This window comes from Ochotona princeps, chromosome 17, assembly GCF_030435755.1.
Source record: "Ochotona princeps isolate mOchPri1 chromosome 17, mOchPri1.hap1, whole genome shotgun sequence".
Taxonomy (NCBI): domain Eukaryota; kingdom Metazoa; phylum Chordata; class Mammalia; order Lagomorpha; family Ochotonidae; genus Ochotona; species Ochotona princeps.
The window spans coordinates 2303667-2323472 of NC_080848.1; the positions used below are offsets into that span (position 1 = coordinate 2303667).

Here is a 19806-nt window from a genome sequence, read left to right on the forward strand (position 1 = left end):
ACCGGGGGATAGCCTCCAGGGCTAAGGACTGTGTTCCAGGACCGGGGGACAGGGTGTCTGGTTTGGGCCTTGAATGCCCTTGTGTTCTGGCAGAGAAGCAAACATAACAAGCGGGACTAGGGGCCTGTGCTCGCTCCCTGTGGCTCGGCTCCCCGCCAAGGGTGAGGTCTGCACGGGTGCTGGCCCTCCTGGCCTTGAGCACACGTGTGTGGCCCTGGCCACCGAAGCCCTCCCAGCTCCAGGGATGAGTATGGGGACAAAGCGATGAGCACAGCAGCCCCTGCATGGACCAGAGGGGCAGGGCTTACCCGAGGAGTAGGAGCTGGTCCAGCCCAGGGGGCTGGCACCCCACGTGGAGGAAGGCTTGGGGTTGGCTAAGCCGGGCGGCGGCCTCGTGGGTGCCGCAGGGTTCCTAGGCACCTTCCACAGCTCGTGAGACAGGGAGGCTTGTGTGTGGGAGGCCGGGCTGGAGGACCACGTTGATTTCATGTCCGACAGCTTACCTAGGGGAGCAGAGAAACGGGGCACACGCATTCCTGAGGCAGCACAGCAGTCAGCCCATGTTGTAGAACGGCCCGACACGACAGGCAGAGCCCGGAAGGACAGCGACACCAGGAGAGCTGCCAGAAGCGGGCCCTGGGGTGCAATTGTGGCCATGCACACTGCCGAGACTTGGATAAGGCCAGCTTACCAATACAGCTGACGGGGCCACGTGCACCCCAGGAAGCATTCTCTCCCACAGCCGTGTCTGCACACAGCCGCCGCCCTCCCCCCCTGCACCCCTTCTCCAGTGCTGCCAGCTGTGCCGAGAGGCGTGCCTGTAAACATCGAGGGCCTGAGCCACCGCATTTTGCACATGGCAGGGCTCGGTGGGCACAGGCAAGGACCACCAGTCTCGGAGGCAGGAGACGAGCAGGTGAGCAGAACGGAGCCCTGCCCTGTGCGTGGCTAGCCTTCCCTCCTGTCATATTGTGGAGACTACTGCTCACAGCGCATGCCAGGCCCTCCAGGCTCGTTGGCAGGGACTGAGAGCGCCCCCTAACGGGCAGAGCTCACCTCAGACTAGATGCTGCTGAGTAGAAAATCAAGCACCACTGCCTTTGATGTAGAGATGATTTTTAAGACCACTTCTGGGCCTGGTGCCGTGGCCTAGTGGCTAAAGTCCTCGCCTTGAACGCACCGGGATCCCATATGGGTGCCGGTTCTAATCCCAGCAGCTCCACTTCTCATCCAGCTCCCTGCTTGTGGCCTGGGAAAGCAGTCGAGGACGGCCCAAAGCCTTGGGACCCTGCACCCGCGTGGGAGACCGGGAAGTTCCTGGCTCCCGGCTTCGGATCGGTAAAGCAACGGCCGTGTGCTCACTTACAATTTGGAAGAGAAAGACAGAGAGCTGCCATCTGGTGGTTCACCCGCCAGGTGCTCAATAGCAGGCTGCACCGGTGAGGCAGAGCCAGGAGCTCCACCCAGGGCTCCCACTGCGGCAGGGACCAAGTACTCGGGCAATCCCCCATTGCCTTCCCAGGCACATCAGCAGGGAGCTGGACTGCAAGCCAAGAACAGCCAGGGCTTGAGGGACAAGGGCAGCTTGGGAAGCTGGCACCTGCTGGCCAGTGGAGATTTTGCTTTCCTAATGCATAGCTTCTGGACCTTCCGCAACCAGCACTGTGGCACAGCTGCTTGAGCTGCAGCCTGCAGTACTGGCATTCTGATGGCCACTGGTTTAAGTACTGGCTGCTCCCTTCCGATCCAACTCCCTGCCAGGCACCCAGCAAGATGGTCCAAGTGCACCCATGTGGGAGACCCGGAAGGTCCTGCTTTAGGCTGGCCCAGCCCCCACCACTGCAGCTGCCAGGGAGTCACCAGGAGGACCTCTCCCTCCCTCCCTCCCTCCCTCCCTAGCTTACTTAACTCTACCTTTCAAGTAAGTCAAATAATAGATTTTTTTGAAATATTTATTTTATGTCTTGGAAAGGTGGATACACAGAGAGGAGGAGAGACAGAGAGGAAGATCTTCCATCCACTGATTCACTCCCCAAGTGACCACAACAGCTGGGGCTGAGCTGAGCTGAAGCTAGGAGCTAGGAACTTGCTCCAGGTCTCCCATGCGGGTGCAGGCTCCCAAGGCTTTGGGCCGTCTTTGACTGCTTTCCCAGGCCACAAGCAGGGAGCTGGATGGGAAGCAGGGCCGCTGAAATGTGAACTTATATCCATATAGGATCCCAGAGTGTGCAAAGCGAGGACTTTAGCTACTAGGCTACTGTGCTGGACCCACAAGTAAGTAAAATAATAGATCTTTAAAATAATGCATGACCTCTGAAATCATGAGGAGTAAAAACTGTTCAGAGATTCTTATTTTTCTTTAGCAGAAGAGGCCTGATTGTGCCGACCGCTCTGTGAAGATGGACGACCTACAAACGTCCCTCTCCCTGAGCGCTCACTCCTACGAATCTGCTGCACAGCTTGTGCGCGTCTGAAGAATGTCAGATTCAAACTATTCTTCAATGTTTAAAGTCTGTTTAATGGGCAGAGGAGGAGAGAGGGCAAGCAGAGCGAGGGAGAAAAGAAAGCAGAGAGCGCGGGACACACCCTGTGTGCTGACCCACTCCGCAGAGGTCTGCCATGGTCAGGGAGGTCAGGAGCAGGGCTCGGCCGAACATGGGAGCCAGGAGCTCCAGCCCAGTCTCTGAGTGAGTGGCAGGGAGACGCAGCCCCTCATGCCATTCCCGCTGCTTCCCACAGTGTGCACGGGCAGGAAGCTGGGGCCAGGGAGCAGAGCCAGGGCCCCAGACATGAGACATGAAGGCGCTAACTGGTGTCCAAGCCACTGGGCCAACCCCTTCTCACCTGTTCCCCTCCCCCGCTTCTATGACACACAATTCTCAATTTCCCTCCAAGTACAAAGGAAATTCTTATCTGAAAAACGTCTCCTGCAAACATGACCTCATTCAAAGCATGACAGGTGTGGCCGCACTCCGTGCTGGGAGTTAACACTGCGGGCTGCCACGGCTTCCCAGCATGCACTGCTGCCCAGCATCTTTAAGCCTTGTGTACCCCTCATCCTGCAGCCTGGGGGACAGGTGTGGGGCAGAAAAGAAGGAGGCAGCTCCATCCAGTCCCACCACTGACACAACCACATGCTCTTCACGACCTACAGTGCCCGCCTGTCACACCCAGGCCTCTCAGCTCAGGGAAAGCTGGGCCTGTCCAGCTCTGTGTGGGGACGGAGGATGTGCCCTGCCTGGTGGGGGGCCGTGGCATACCTGGGGCACTAGGTGCCGACGCAAGGCTGCTCAAGGAGCTGCTGTAGCCGGAGGCACTGAGTGGCCAGGCACTCGAGGAAGGCAGCGTGGCATTCTGGGAGGACGGTGGGGAGGGCCCTGCAGAACCAAATGTCCACTGAGCATGGCCAGCGGTGCCTGGGTGGAGTTGCTGCCCACACCACTGCTCCTGCTAGCAGCCTGGAGCGGATGGGTGCTGCACGGCAGGGGACCGGGCCCACGGCCGCCCCGGCGCAGCACGCACCTCTGCAGGGCCCACAGCGCCAGGGCCGAGGACAAGTAAGATAAACACAGAAACGCAGGGTGACCCTCGACCTCCCACAAACCAGGACCACCCGAAGTGAGAGACAAAGCCAGAGCCCTCAGTTCTGGCACATGCGTTGTGGCACAGCCCCTGCCTACAAGCACCGTGGCCGTGCCCACCTCCGCTCTTAAGGAGGTAGCGGTTGACGTCCTGGATGGTGGTGTTGATAGTCGGCCCACTGGGGACGCTGCCGGGTGTGACGTCAGGGTCGTTTTCGGGGTCGATGTTCTGAAGTCCTTTCCACGGGACCCCGGGGTGGAATTCTGTTGCAGGAACCAAAACAAGCACCCGGCATGAGCGCGCCCACGCACGGCCTCCCGCGCTGCACTGTGGAGGTTTCCAGACTCGGGCAATGCAGTGGCTGTTCCAGGTCACAGCTCATGAACTCACCGGGGTCTCAGGATCGATGCCCTGGCACCCAGCCCCACTTCCACCCTCTATTCTGGACAAAGGGGCTGTGGGGCCATACTGGAGCCAGCCACAGTGTTCTGACATGTGCCCTGTCATGGAAGCCCAGCTCTGTGGGCTCCAGGCTTCCTGCAGGCCCTGGCTCCTCCCACGCCATACAAGGTGTCAGCCGAGGGCCTTACCTGGGGGCCAGCTGATGTTGGAGCCATTGGAGATCTTCTCGCTGTCAGGTTTGGCACGTGACCAGCTATGGGGCACAGCTACGGGGGGACTGGCTGGGGACTCGCTGTCGGGGAGGAGATCGTACCGGCCGTAAGAGTCATCCATGGAGGACTTGCCTGGAGGGCCAATGCTGAGACCCCCAGGGATAGCACCTGTGGGGACGACAGCAAAGGGGACCCAGTGAGGACTGCTCTGCGGATAGCACAGCCTGCTTTCCCAGGTCCTCCAGGAGGCAGTGAGCCCACAGCTTCTCCTGGAAGGATCAGGAAGCCCTGGAGGGGTGGGGGGCTTGTCAAGCTGGAACTGCGCCTGGAGGAGCATACCTGTGTGTGCCATGGGAAGCTGTGTGGGTGGCTCTCACGCTGGGCCATCAACAAGGAATGGGACACTGGGTCATGGAAGCTAGACCACCCCCACAGTGACGGGGCCCGCTCATGGCGGGGAAAGCTGAGCCATTACGTGATGGCTTTCTCACAGAACTAACCATGACAAAGGCTATGCTTTCAACACCTCTATCACAGAGAATTCTGTCTCTTACGCATCTCTTTCGCTGTTGGTACTACCAGGAAGTTCAGAAGTGGAGTGTTTGACAAAGAGCTTACTCCCCGTGTTGTTTTTCTTTCTTCCTTCCAAGCATTTGGTTTTCTATTTTTGTTTTCCCATTTTCTGAGAATCTTTCTTTCCCATAGGCTTTGACTCTGGCCTGTGCTTGAGGACAGGGCAGACGCGACCGCGGAGCCCACAGGCGGGGCCCTGGGCATCCTAGGCTGCGCGGTGCTGCCTGCCACTGCTTCTGGGTGCTGCGCCCTGGGCATCCTAGGCTGCGCGGTGCTGCCTGCCACTGCTTCTGGGTGCTGCGCCCTGGGCATCCTAGGCTGCGCGGTGCTGCCTGCCACTGCTTCTGGGTGCTGGCTACGACGTGGGGGCTGAGGTCCAGCAAGTCTGCTCTCTGCCTGGCTGAGACCTCAGGATGGGATGGAATGGGGGACTCGCTCATTCAGCAGGAGGCACTGAATTCTTGGCAGGGCATGGAGTGGGGGTGCCGTGCAATGAGATGGCGCACCCGGGAAGCAGCTGAGGCCAGCAGCGAGCCCTGCAGGCCAGGCCGTACCATGTTTGCTAGGGCTCTGATCCAGAGAGGCAGCACTGGTCAAGTTATCCATCGAGCTGGGGTGTGTCCACTGGGGGAGGCGTGACTGGGACTGAGCCGGGTCCTTCACCGACAAGCCGCTGGCCATGTCCATGCTGCTGGCATTCATGTTTGGATTCAGTCCAGCTGGAGATGGAGACGCTATTGTTAGGACAGGCCTCTCCTCCGCTGGGGTCTCACTCCACAGCTCCCCTGGGAACCCGCCTCAGTCTGCATTCTTGGCCAAACACTTGAACTTCAGCTTTTTCTTTTTTTAAGAAAATGAGGAAGGAGAGAAGCAGACACTTCTCATCTAATGGTTCAGTCCACGGATGGCTGCAAAAGCCAGGGCTGGGCTAGGACAGACCAAAACAGGAGCCAAGAATCACCACAGAGCCAGCACTGGGCAGAGGGTGAAGCTGCCGCCTCTGCCACTAGCACCCACATGAGGCTGGGCTGGAGTCCCGGAGGCTGCGCCTTGGACGCAGCGGCCTGCAAAGTGCCCTGGCAACCGTGCAGCAGACCCAATGATCTGGCTCCTGACTCGCCTGGCCCAGCCCTGGCTACTGTGGCTATTAGGGGAGAGAATCAGCAAATGAAAGCCTCCCCTCTCTCTGTAACTCTGCCTCTGAAATAATTAAAAACAGAACAAAAATCCCCAAGCAAAAAACTTCCATCTGGGTTTCTCATGGTGGTGGCAGGGACCCAGCTTCTTGAACCATCTGCTGCCGCCTCATGGGACACACTTGGCAGGGAACCGGATGGGAAGTAGAGTTGGGACTAAAACCCAGGCCCTAAGGATGGGAAGCTGGTGTCTCCTGTGACGCTGCCGGGCTGTACATCTGAGTCCTCTGCCCCAACCCGCCTGAGTGGAGCCAGCGCCCACAGCTCCTGGGCTCTGTCCTCCTCAGTGTCTTTGGTAAGGAGCTGAGTCCCGCCCGCCTGCCTCTCTGAACTAGGGGTCCCTGTACTCCCCAAGGCAGACAGGCGATGTGCAAGGCTGGATCTGGTTGATTATACAAATCACATCCTATTCTCTTAGGTTGCTCGAGGGGCTGGCATTGTGGCATAGCTCCTTAAGGTGTCACCTGTAACACTGGTACCCTAAATGGGCACTGGTTCAAGTCCTGGTTGTTCTGCTCCAGTCCAGCTTCCTGTTAATGGCCTGGGAAAAGCAGCAGCCAGATGGCCCCTGCCACCCACGTGGAAGACCCTGAATAAGATCCTGGCTCCATGCTGGCCCAGCTCTGGCCACTGTGGCCATCTGGACAGTGAACCACCAGATGGGACATCTCTGTATTTCCCTCTCTCTGTACCTGCTTCAAATAAATACTTAAAAAAGAGCTGTATGAGTAACACTGCCTTTTTTTTTTTTTTTTTTTTTAAATTTTGGAAGGCAGAGAGGGAGAATAAGAAAGAGAGAGAGAGATCCTCTATCAACTGGTTCCCTCCCCAAATGCTGCAATAGCCAGGCGCTTCATCCAAGGTCTCCTACAAGTGTGCAGGGGCCCAAGGGTTTGTGGCATACTCTGCCACTTTCCCAGACCTAGCAGGGAGCTGGGTTGGAAGTGGAGCCGTTGGGACTTGAACCAGTCCCTACATGGGATGCCAGTGTTGCAGGGAGCAGCTTTATCCACCATGTCACAACATCAACCCCTGTGCAACTACTGATTTTTAAGAAGTGCCTGATCTACGGGCTGACAATATGGCTCAGTGTTAAGCCACTGTGGGGGACGCTGACATCAAGTATCAAAGCTGGAGTCCGGGGTGTTCTGCTTGCAACCAGCTCCTTGCCAGTGCAGCTGGGAACGGCCCAGTGGCTGCGAGCCCTGACACCCAGTGTGGAGAGCCAGAGGGAGCTCCCGGCTGCTGGCTCTGCCTGCAAGCATATGTGGAGCGAAGCAGTGGGTGGAGGACACTCTCCCGCTCTCTGGCCCCAAGGCCCTGCCTTTCAAGGATAGATTTCTCGTGCTGCTTTCTAAGGAAAGTGCCTGACTCCGGGGTGGCTGAGCACTGCTGCTGGCAGAACCCCGGCAAGCTCTGCTTGGCGCCCGACGCTGGAGGACAGCAGCGTGACGATGCCGAGCCAGCGAGGGGAGGGGACTGCGGAGGGGACTGCACAGGGGTGGCATTTACGGTCTGCCCTGCGGACAGCAGCCAGTGCTGTCCTCACGGGAAGCCTCGCGGGGCTGCATTTCCAATGTGCCCCGCCAGCCAGAGTGACCACAGCGGCCTGGCTGGTGCACTCTCTAGGTGCCCTAGACACTGGGGACACCACGGAGGCCCAAGGAGACTCACCGAGCGGGTAAGGAGCAAAGGTGTTGGGTGAAGACTGCTGCTCTTTGGTCTGCAGGTCGGGGAGGCCAGGAGCCTGGGGGTGAGGGGGGAAGCTATCCGTGGCCGGCTTGCCTGCAGAGGGGTGCAGAGACAGGGGCGGCGGTGGCGCAGGCGGTGGCTTCACGAGCAGGGCCTGGGCCAGCTGGCGCTGGTGCTGCTGGATCTGCTGCTGCAGGTTACTGATTGTGCGTGCGACCTGCGGGTGGAGACACATGCTCAGGCCCAGGAAGGGACAGCGTGTGTTGTCCACAAAGCCAGCCCCCAGCCCGCTGGGTGCCCCCAGGCCCGTCCACAGCAGAGCCCAGAGGGACGTGGACCAGCGAGCACGGTGCTTAACAACTGACCCGGCTAGGGGAGACCTACTTGCTGCTCCTGTTGTCTCATGGGTCCGGAAACGTTACGCTGGGCTTGTAGCATCTGCTGCTGGATTTGTAAACGTTGGTATGCCTGTCGACATTAGGACAACAGCGCAAGGGTGAGCACCTTAGGAAAGCCACCCATCCATATGTGGCTCCACCTCCATCATGATATTAGAACATATGAGAAACTGACCAGCATTTTTGGTCTCCTAAGTGCAATGTGCTTGAGCATACTATGCATACACTAAACATTTTGAAAGGGATACATATCTTAGCAATAATTTCTCAGAGCCCAAATTTCTAAAAAGTCCGTACCTCAGTTTAGAGCTGGTAATGAAGTTTGTGAGCAAATATCTGTCAGTTAATCAAGAGGTCAACATTCTTCTGCTTGACTCATCCAAACCCAACCCAACAACGAAAGCTTTTGTCCAGCATGGCCCAGACAGTGTGGCAAAAGCAGCAGCAGGCTGGCTGGCCGCTCAGGAGGCCATGTGACTGTCACAGCAGCCGGGCCGGGCGCTGTGGCTGTCACATGAGCATGTGCCCAAGGGGACCTGTGGGAGTGGTGCGGCAGCCAGGCGGGTGGCGGAGTCCAGGCTCAGCACCTGCTGCTCCTGAGCACAGTGAGGACACCAAGGTGGAGACTGTATTAGAAACGCCTCATCACCCTGCAGTTCCTGGAGCAAGAAAACACTTTATCTCCAAGAACTCTCGTGGGTCTTAAACTGCTGGAGAGAATACAATATACTGTCTTAAAGCCAGAGTACAAGGGCCCGGCGGCGTGGCCTAGCGGCTAAAGTCCTCACCTTGAACGCGCCAAGATCCCATATGGGCGCCGGTTCTAATCCCGGCTGCTCCACTTCCCATCCAGCTCCCTGCTTGTGGCCTGGGAAGGCAGTCGAGGACGGCCCAAAGCCTTGGGACCCTGCACCCGCGTGGGAGACCTGGAAGAGGTTCCAGGTTTCCGGCTTTGGATCAGCACAGCTCCGGCCGTTGCAGCTCACTTGGGGAGTGAAATCATTGGACGGAAGATCTTCCTCTCTGTCTCTCCTCCTCTCTGTATATCTGACTTTGTAATAAAAATATATATATAAAAAAGCCAGAGTACAAACATAACCCACACTTTAATGTTCCCAGCAGAGGTCAGCAGAAGCGACCATGTCACTGGACCGATGCTCTCCTCAGGCAACGTCAACAGGCTTTGTGTGGCATGAGGACGCGGCCATGCCAGCCACGCCAGCCAGGGCTGCCCAGCGATACTCCCCTCAGGAGCAGCTCTGAACCCAGGTGGGGGTCTGGCTTTCCTCTCCTTCCTGGGTTGTGAGGCCCCCCAATAGCACTGTCAGGATACAGAGGCCCTCTCACGTCTAGCATCCTGCATGAAAGCGAGGACACACAGTGTCCCCAGGACAGGTCCTTTCTCCCACCCTCCCTGCTGTCCACTGAGGAAGTGGACACGCACAGTTGTCGGACATGCCTGAAGCCTCTCAAGCAGCCAAGCTCCGCCTCAGAGCACCTGTCTGTCCACATGGGCTTCCTGCACGGGCCCTGGTGGTGTGGTGGGGAAGCTGACAGGCAAGAGCTGCAGCAGGTCGAAGGAGCCTTCCCCACGGCGAACAAGGAGGTTCTGGACTTGACCCTTAGTGCGCAAAGTCAGCACGTGCAGGGCGATACAGTGGGGCAAGTTTTAGGGCAAAAGCATCAAGATGGTTGGAAAATGAAAACTCAAAGCTATGCTAAGGTGAAGCTCCCAGGAATCAGGAGGCTCCACCGGTTTGTTTTCTCAGAGGTTCTACGTCCCAAAGCGTCTCCTCACAATAGTACCTTCTAGAACTGCGCTGTGTCTGTCCCATTGCCCTCCTCGTCCCGCCCTGGCAAGACGGTCACTCCATGACTGTTCTGTCTGTTGCACACGGGAGGAACTGGCTCACAACACGTCAGCAGTCACACGCTCAGTCAGTGAGAGCTCCCTGCCCGCATTCCGCAACCCTACGGCAGGGAGGCACACAAGCTGGCAGCCCACACTGTGCCCACCCCGACTATCCCGGGCTTCGCCCACTCACCAGCTGCAGCTGATAGAGCTGGTTCAACATCGTCATATGCTGAGGGTTAACTGGCGAGGTCAGTAGTGCAGGGTTGAGACCAATGTTTTTTGCTGCAAACTGTAAAAGCTGTGCTTGAACCTGTTCAGCACAAAATACACCATGAGTCTCGGCACTGCGGGTACTCCCCTGGGGTGCAGATGACCACGGCCTCGCAGGCAGCACCTGTCTCACGGGGACTTGAAAGAACATTAGAGAATGTACGGGCTGGTGTTGACTGCATGTGATCCTGGCACTTCACACTGGTGCTGGCTGGAGTCCCGGCTGCTCCGCTTCTGACAGCTCCCTGCTAAAGCACCTGGGAGAGCAGAGGGAGATGACCCAAGCGCACGGCCCACGCGAGAGACGCAGAAGCAGCTCTGAGCTCCTGCCTCGCCTGGCCCAGCCCTGGCCGCTGCAGCCACCTGCAGGTGAATCAGGATGCAAGACCTCTTGGTGTTTCTCCATCTTTCAACTACATAAAACTATGTAATAACTAAAACAGATCTTCAACAAATGCATGGACACTTTAATCATTAGCTGATGCAAACAAAAAGAGAAGAAACGCAAGGGGCGGGAGGAGGGACAGGAAGGAAAGGAGTGAGAACCTCAGAGATGCAAGCGCTGAGTTACACAGGGCCACTCACTCCTCCTCTCCATAAGTGAATTGCACATCCTGCCAAAATGGGTACAGGAAATTTGTCACCCTAGGGTGAGCCGCACGCTGATGGGGCAGGGTGTGTCTCCCTTGTGGGTCTCTGTGCTCAGGGGCACCTGCTTGGAGCATCATCTCAGCCAGGACGTAGCGGTGGCTCTCCTGGCACCACAGCTCCAGGTTCCCCAACTGGACCCTGACTGGGACCCTCCTCCCATTGGGATCCACTGCTTTGTACCAAATGGGGATGGGTGCGGGCCGTCCCAGCACCTCCCAAAGTGTGCCTTGCACCTCCACAACAGCAGTGTGCATGACAGCTTTGGGTGGGACGTGGCTTGACGTTTCTTTTAACCATAGTTCTTTATTGTATATTACAAAATGTTGACTTTCCTATTATGGCAGATAAACAATTTTCTAAAAATACATTTTCAACTGTTTATTTTGTTTATTTGAAAGGCAGAGAGAGGTCAGTCAATTGCTCTTCCATCACTGGTCCATTCCCAAATGCCTGCGACATGTGACCCCGGGCCAGGCTGAAGCAGGAACTGGGCTCTGTTCCCCACTGCAGCCTGCTCCTCCCGGGGAAGCCAGACTAGGACAGAGTCATGACTTGAGATCAGGCACTCTGACATGGGACGTTGGGGTCTTGGGTGTCTCAGCTGGTCGGCCCAAGGCCCAGCCTCTATACCTCTATACACTCATTTAAATTAAATGTGGTGCAGCAATGTGGCTTGCAGTTGACTGCTGAGGGGACAGCCTGGTGAGTCTGGGAGAGACTGCTGACTGCTCTGTCCCCGCCTCTTATGTGAGGTGGCCTGTGCAGTCCCCAGGGGACCTGTTGGAGGGGTCTCCCAAGCCCTGTGCCTTCCTCACTGAGGCTGCAGGGGTAGGGGTGGCGAGGGCAGGGCTGTCTCCCCGCTGCCCAGGCCTTCTGTCTGCACTGCTTCCTCTGTGCTGCGGTCCTAGTTCACCTGCCCACCTGCCACTTCACCAGTGTCCAGATGCCTCAGCTCAGCGCACTACACCAGCCTCAGCCTATCAGAGCCCTAACGATACCTGGTAAGTTCTCTGATGCACCCCTTGTCCCTCCCCATGTCAGCGTTGTCTCCCGTGCTCTGCAATGACTGACCTCAAAGCGCTGACGTGGAGGTGCTAAGAGGTTGGAGATTGTTAGATCATCTGAGAGCAAGGCCCTGCAGGAGGAGGTTGGGGAAGCCTCCATGAGGTGAGGGCAGGGCCTCCCCAGGTCCGCTGTGTCACTAACCTGAGCTGGCCCAGACACACTAGGACACACTCCTCTAACACACTGAAGTTTGACTCAAGGTCCGTGAGTGAGAGCATGCCCCACCCTCCCAAGCACACACCACGGGGAGCCGAGCCAGCCCAGGTCACAGGAAGCCCCATCTGACGAGGGAGGACTGCAATGCTATGACCAAGAAACTGGTCAATAACCTACAACGATGGAACATTCTACAAGTAAGTCATATCATGACCAGGTTGACAGTAGGCTGTAGGGCATACAAAATAGCCACGCCTTTTTCCTCAGTTGAATTGTCTCTGGGGACAGATGTGACCTAATGGTGCTTGCTAGGCCTGCAGCTGTGCGTCACGTGGCTCCACCCAAGGCCATGGTCCCTGGGCTGTTCCGAGCCTGCCACTCTGCCACAGCAGCCACTGGGCTCCCAGCACGACAGCAAAGGGCCACACTGATGGGAGCCGAGGCTCTCCGAAAGCTGGAAGCAGGATGGCTAGCTTCCTACCCTACGGTCAAAGGCTCAGGGAAGGATACAGTGTGGCAGGCCTCCTCTTGGTGGGCTAGCTTGGGTCTCACTTCACCAGGGAGCTCAGACACACAGTGCATGTGCGGGGGCTCACCTGAGGGGATAGAAACTGAGGCACTTGAGCACGGAGATTGGGCTGGGAGGAATTCAGAGGTGGCACCGGCGGCTGCGGCATGGTCCTGGCTTGTGCTGCTCCGCTGTTGCCAAACACACCCAGACTGCCACTCGGAATCTGCGGGGCATGGGGTAGATGTTACATGGGCAGGACTCACAGCTTTCCTAAACGCAAGCACAATTTCCTTTTGACTTGCTGCTACCATCGGCCAGTTAGCCGGTCACAGGTGACACGGACCCAGTCCAGGCTGCGTGCCTGGTCTTCATTACAGCAGCCACTTGACAACGCCTGCCAGTCCTGCGACTGCAGAATACCACAGTGCTTCCCGCAGCAGCATTGCTAAAGCTCAGCTGAGCTCAGAGCCGCAGAGCGGCACGGGGAGGCTCTCTGTCACCCCAGAGGGCAGCAGCGCAGGAACCCAGCAGCCACCAGTGCCGAGGCCGGGCCGCTCCCGCTCCATGCAATTCTGTGTGACGAAGGAGGGGAGCCCGCCGCCTTCCTCGGGCGGAGCCGTCTGCAAGGCCCTGCGGCCCCCACCTCTGGAGCCGTGTGAGTGGACAGAGCACAGTGGGGACAATGGCCCTCTGTTGGAAGGGACCTTCTACAGCCGGGAAAGCGGCCGTCTGAGTGTATCTTATCACACACTGGAGACCCGTGGACAGAATCAAGAAGAAGCGGCCAGGGATGGTGCAAGTCAGGCACTTTGTCACGTCACCTCACGTCACGTCACCTCACGTCACGCCATGTTGCGTGTTCAACGTCATGACAGCAGCTCCTCACCCCAGCCTGTCGTCTGCGGGGAGACCCTTCCTGCGTTCTAACTACCTCTATGCGTCTGACTCCGTTATGACAACGAATGTCACAGGAACAAACATAAGATGCCTAGGTTTCTACCACATGCTTGACACAGCAGGTGCACAAAGACCAGCCTGTTCTTTCCCGACAGCCTTACCTGTCTAGAAGAATTCAAGTTTTGCATGCCCAGCCCTGAGGCGACCCCACCCAGGGCCTGACCGGGGAGTGCACTGTTTGCCAGGGGGAGCTTCAGGCTGGGGGAAGGCAAAAACGGTGAGGTCGTGGGCTCTTCCACGAGGCCGCCTTCCTGAGTGGGGAGAGGGAGGGTGAGCTGCGTGGATAAAAAAACAAAAAGATCAAAAGTGTGGATGATAAAGGAATGGAGAACATGGGCAAAAAGAAAAAGAGAAACAGGATTAGGATGCTGCCTTCATGAAAAATAGTGTTCCTAAACATACGGACGAGCTCCCAGCACGCCTCCTCCCTGCCGGCCTGCCTCGGGGAGAAGCAGCGACAAAGGCACAGACACATCGCCCTCCGCCACCACTGCCCAGCAGGCAGGCCCTCCGGGAGGGGCTGCTGCCAAGGCTGCTGGTGGGCTTCCATCTGCACACAGCCATTTCACTAGGCTTAACCCGAGGAGCGGCAAGGTTTAGAATCAACGAGGTCTACTACTCTGCTCTGTATTGAGGGCCCACGACGTACGAGGCCCCAGGCCTTTTGCTCATGTATCTGTGGTGTGTGCCCTCCCCATGCTGAAGAGCAGAAGTCAGCCAGACTGCCACATTGTAAACAAGCACAGGATGCCAAGTCCTGCTGGCATCTCAGGGAGGACGGCTTTAGGACGGGCCATTCCTGCGCCCACGCAAATGCAGCCTCAGGTCCAGGGTATGGTAGGGGCCTACGCCCAGAGACAATGCAGACCCATCGACAATGGGGCCACTGCTCTGCCCTGTGGGCCTGTCGCATTCACTGTCAACCTGCTCTTTCTCTCTTGCGTTTTTCTGTCAAGCTTCAACAGTCCCTCCTGCAGTGGGCCGTGGGGTGCCGTGGAGAGGCTGGTCGGGTGCTGCCCGTTATACACCCAGGGAGCTTCCCCACACTGCAGTAGACACTGGTGGGACTGACAGGCAAAAGCCAGTGCGACAGGGCCCAACCCCACCACTTTCAATCCCTCTCTCCAAGATGAAACACGTGACACATCATTTCCAAATGAGGGAACTGCAACTTAAAAATGAGACAGTAAAATAGACATCTGGTGACCCCTTTCCTGTTGGCCAAGCTCACATGATAAAATCAAAGCCAGTTTCCACGTCAGTACTTCCCTTTCTAGGAATGTTACAGGAAATATGTCGCCCGTCCTGAGCAGGTGCGAGCAAGTCACCGAATACTATGATTCTGCAAGCTTTCTATCTGACTCGCACCAAGGACGGAGCAAATAGGAGAAACCCTTTCTGTTTCATACCAACTGAACCTCAGACCCCCTCAGTGCCCACCTTGTCCAGAAAGGTGGGGCGGTCCATGGAAGACTCTTTGGAGATGGGTGGGCGGCAGCCAAGGGCTTTGGGGACCACGCCATTGTAGTCGGTCACTCCCAGGCCACGCTTGTCCACATCCACCTTCTTTTCCAGGAGAGCGCCTGCGCATAGCAAAAGCAAACAGGACTGAGCAGTCACGATGGGTGCTGCCCGCCCGGGCTCCAGAGGAGAGGGAGCTGTTCCCGCCACCAGCCGGGCTCCGACCTGGCCCTGCTCATCCTTGGCCTGCGGGCCTTATGCCCTAGTCCTGGCTGGTTCTTGCAGGCACGGCAGTGCCTTTCGCAAAGGGTAGGTCTCCTCTCCAGACCGGGGCACTTTGCCTTTGCAGAGCCCAGTGCCTTCCAAGGATGTGGTGGGAGACTGCAGAACAAGGCCGCTGGTCCTCCTGGTGCTTACTCTAACTTATGTCACCTCACGCTCTCACTCCAGCCCCTTCACGGGTCTCCCTGCCCTTGCAGTCTGTATACATATTACAAAAACAAAGAGGCATAGGGATATATTTCAGAGACAGTGAGAGCAAGACCGTGCCCATCTGCTGGTACATTCCTCAAATGTCCAAAAAGGACAGGACAAGGTCAGGTCAAAGCTGGCGGCTGGAATTATCCAGGCCTCCCACGTGGGTGTCAGCAACTCAGTCCCATGAGCCCCAATGGCTGCCTGGGCAGAAGCAGGAGTAGGGAGCTGGCGCTGGCACTGAGCTGGGTGTTCTGATGAGCAGTGCGGCCGTCTCCACGCCAGGCCAAGCACAGGCCCAGCCCTACAGCCTATGCTTTAGCACGTGCTTGTTATTATATAGTCTATCCTCATTATTATTATTATTATTATTTTAAGATTTGTTTATTCGCAAGGCAGGGTGACAGAGATGAGGGGCACAGGTGTCTTTCACTGGCTGCTCGCTGTCCAAATGGCTACCAACCACCACAGCTGGACCACGCCAAAGCCAGGAGCCAGCAGTCTCATCCGGGCCTCCTATGTGGGCAGCAGGGGCTTAAGCATGTGGACTATTATTGGCAGCCTCCCAGGTGCGTTTGCAGGAAGTTGTATTTAAAGTACAGAGCAGCCAGGACTCAACCAGGCATTCTGATGCAAGATATTGGAGTTGGAAGCGGAAGCTTAACACGCTATGCTTCAACCTCAGCACCCTTCTCATTATTCAAGGATCAGGCATTGGTGTACTTGCCAACTCACTAGAACTTACTAGAACTCCTAAACCATGAGTGCAGGGCTCCTGTGGCTGTCTGAGGGGACTGGTGCAGAATCATGCAGCTCAGTGCAGACCTAAGTCCCTGGCACGTGTGCCCAGCTCAGGATGAGGTAGGATGAGGATCTGTCTCCGGGGTCAGATCACAAGTGCCCCTTTTATTTATTTATTTTTTTAAAGATTTATTCAGTTTATTACAACCAGATATACAGAGAGGAGGAGAGACAGAGAGGAAGATCTTCCGTCCGATGATTCACTCCCCAAGTGAGCCGCAACGGGCCGGAGCTGTGCCAATCCGAAGCCGGGAACCAGGAACCTCCTCCAGGTCTCCCACGCGGGTACAGGGTCCCAAAGCATTGGGCCGTCCTCAACTGCTTTCCCAGGCCACAAGCAGGGAGCTGGATGGGAAGTGGAGCTGCCGGGACTAGAACCGGCACCCATATGGGATCCCGAGGAGTTCAAGGTGAGGAATTAAGCCGTTAGGCCACGCCGGGCCCACAAGTGCCCCTTTTATGCAGCACTTAGTGCCCTATGCTTTTTGTTGCTGACTTAATGGTTTAGATTTGTACTCCTGGGCCCGGCGCAGTAGCCTAGTGGCTAAAGTCCTCGCCTTGCATGCGCCGGGATCCCATATGGGCATTGGTTTTAATCCAGGCAGCTCCACTTCCCATCCAGCTCCCTGCTTGTGGCCTGGGAAAACAGTCGCGGATGGCCCAGGGCCTTGGGACCCTGCACCCACGTGGAAGACCTGGAGGAAGTTCCTGGCTCCTGGCTTTGGATCAGCGCAGCCCCAGCCACTGCGGTCACTTGGGGAGTGAATCATCCAACAGAATATCTTCCTCTCTGTCTCTCCTCCTCTCTATATATCTGACTTTGCAATAAAAATAAATAAATCTTTAATAAAAAAAAATTGTACCCCAATTAGAGCTGAAGTTATCCTTTTATGGAGCAAACATATGTGTGAGCTACTTTTCCAGGCCCCAGTCACCGTGCTGGGGGCTGTGAGCCCAGGCTGCTGGGACAGCACGGGGTGCCCACAGCCAGAGGAGGGCTCTTAGGCACAGCTGATTGGGGTAACCAGCACATCTGTGGGAAGCAGAGGGCCATATCTGAGGATCCAGACAACGAGGGTGGACTAGAAACATGTACTTCCGGCAGCAGGAAAGCTGAAGAGCTTACGGGATGCTGGCCATGGCCAGGAAAGTGTTAAACTCTTTCCAGCTCACCGTTTTTTTTTTAAGCTAAAGAGAATCCATCATTACTTGTAAGAAGTGGACAAGTGGACTTTGGACAAAGAAGCGAGTCAGGTGGTCACTGGCTGTCAACGCTGACTCAGCCCCCAGGGCCCAGGCGGCACTCTGCCATCCCAGAAGCCTGGCTCACAGGCCAAGTGCTCAGCCTTGGCAATGACCTAATAGACACGGTCACCAGGGATGACGTGGTGGCTGCACTAATCACTCCACGCACAGCTTGTCACCATGACTGAACGCAACCCTGGAACTGGGGCCTGTTTCCAGGCAACCTCACACATGCCAAGAGCTAAGCTGCACCGGCCCAGCGCGAGTGCCCCCGGGGTCAGGCGCCAGGCTGGGGACTGGGGTTGGCCATGGCTGGCTGTGACCCTGCCAGCTCTCTGCAAGAGGTCACTACTTTCTCTCCAGTGCGGATGGCAGAAATCCATCTGCCTGTTGAAGTACTCCAGTACTTTCCAAAAATGGAAACAAAATTAGCCCCACAAAAGCAATCAGACTCCAATTTGGCACTGGGTGCTCAGCCCCCGGGATGCCCTTCCCGGCATGGCGCCTGCTCTGTGCACTCACAGCACGCAGTGCCGACTCGTGACAACAACCCTTGGCAGGTGAGCTTTGCAGAAGGTTGCCTGGGCACAGGTGCACGCTCCGCACGCATCTTACTTACTCATGGCCTGGTCAAGATTCATATTGTTACTCTTCAAGGCCTCCTCGGCTGGCTCTCTCTGGGTGGGAAGAGAGATCTCATTAGGATGTGGCTAACAGAAGGACATGCCCACCAACAGCCCATCGCTATTGAGCCAGACAGCCATGGTTGTCTTCAGCAGGGGAAACCAGAAATGCTTTCTTCCATGGCTGAGGCTGGAGAGGAACAGTTTGTAAAAAAGACCCCTGGAGTAGACCCCTGGAGTAGATGCACCATGTTGATTCTTTCTGCAAATGACCTGTGCTGAACACCTGAAAACCAACAGCTCCTGGGCCAAGCTGCAGTGCCGGGGGCAGGGCGGGCCTCAAGGCATGCCCGGCACCGCCTGGGGCCTATCCTCCTCCAACACGGCCTGCAGGGGTGCCTTGCTGAAGGCCTCTGGTGCTTGCCAGTGCCCAGGAGGGCCCCACGTTCCTGCACAGGCCACGCTGGCCTTGTACGCCTACTGAGAGGTCAACTTACATGTGGATAGCAAAGAGCCCATGTGAGGACCACTCAGCCAACACGAAGACATCCTCTTTGCTGTCTGATCTGACAAGGGAATAGTGGGGACAGCCCACGAGCTCAACTGCCCACCCCAGGAAGGAAGGGCAGGGTCGGTCTGAGACGTCCAGCCAGGGTGCTGGCTCTGGACAGAAGGTCCTAGCTCTTGCACCGAGTGCAACACTGGCCAATCTGCTGCATAAATGATGCTTCGTTTCAGTTTATAAATGGAAATTAAAAATGCCACATTCATTCCTTCGCTCACACCCACCTGACAATGAGGCCTGCTGCCAGCTGCCAGGGTGGAAGGGTGCTGAAGGGTCAGCTCATGGCAGGGCACACAGGGCACACGCGGGGCAGTGAGGCGGGCACTCACCGGGAAGCCCATGTCGGTGAGTTGTTTAATCAGCCGGCTCATGATCCAGGCCTCGTCCTGTTTAGCAGATGTCTTCAGGCCCTAGAATAGAGTGTGGGCAGGGCACAGCCCCGGTCAGGCTCCTGTGGGGGCCATCTAGAAACGGGAGACTACAGCAAAGGGTGGTGGCTCCAAGCGTCCGCACTGTGGGGCTGGCCGGTCACTGATGGAGTGAACAAGAGCAGGGCCCGAGCTCAGCCCCTGCTCAGCACCGGGATGCAGCCTGTCTCAGAATCAGACGAGCAGGGCCCTTTAAGAAGGACACTAAAATTACATGATTTCTGCCTTCTTACAACTTCTCTAAAAAAATGACAAAACGCAGGAGATGTTTTCTAGAGGAGTCCTGTTAATTCTGCCACCATTACTGGTGACAGCCTTACTGAATAAGGGAAGTGTTGATGAGGAGCAAAGGGGCTGGAGTCCGTGACAGTCAGCAGCGAGGGCGGGGATGGACGGGCTGCCGAGGAGCGCCCTGCAGCGCCTGGCCACCTCACGGGGCGTGTCACGTACATCCCTCTGCACCCCGCGTTCTCCTTCTCCGTTCACTCCCTGGGGATCTTTCCTAAAGGAGGTCTGGCACTCCTCAACATGGACGCACTGTGACTGGGTGTCCTGTTTCCCTTCCTTGCAGGGTGCCCAGGCATGGGGCGAACCCCTGGCCACAGGGAGGAAGCCTGGCCCTGCGGAGCTGTCCTGACCGCCTTCCACCTGCAGGTCACCTTCTGGGCGCCCTGTCCTCTGGGTGTCGC

General features: G+C 57.0%; 1 protein-coding gene across 1 annotated transcript in view; it reads right to left on the reverse strand.

Moving 5' to 3' along the window:
* The window catches only part of TNRC6C (trinucleotide repeat containing adaptor 6C), a 97200-nt gene that overhangs the window by 2837 nt on the left and 74557 nt on the right, over window positions 1-19806 (reverse strand). Inside the window, exons 8-20 of the mRNA XM_058676424.1 lie at window positions 19019-19099; window positions 18121-18178; window positions 14961-15103; window positions 13622-13795; window positions 12649-12786; window positions 10101-10220; window positions 8042-8125; window positions 7640-7874; window positions 5324-5488; window positions 4173-4364; window positions 3702-3845; window positions 3261-3377; window positions 309-503 (exon numbers count right to left, since the gene is read on the reverse strand). Of these exons, the coding sequence (XP_058532407.1) occupies window positions 309-503; window positions 3261-3377; window positions 3702-3845; window positions 4173-4364; window positions 5324-5488; window positions 7640-7874; window positions 8042-8125; window positions 10101-10220; window positions 12649-12786; window positions 13622-13795; window positions 14961-15103; window positions 18121-18178; window positions 19019-19099 (1846 nt within the window). The remainder of the gene's footprint in view (window positions 1-308; window positions 504-3260; window positions 3378-3701; window positions 3846-4172; window positions 4365-5323; window positions 5489-7639; window positions 7875-8041; window positions 8126-10100; window positions 10221-12648; window positions 12787-13621; window positions 13796-14960; window positions 15104-18120; window positions 18179-19018; window positions 19100-19806) is intronic.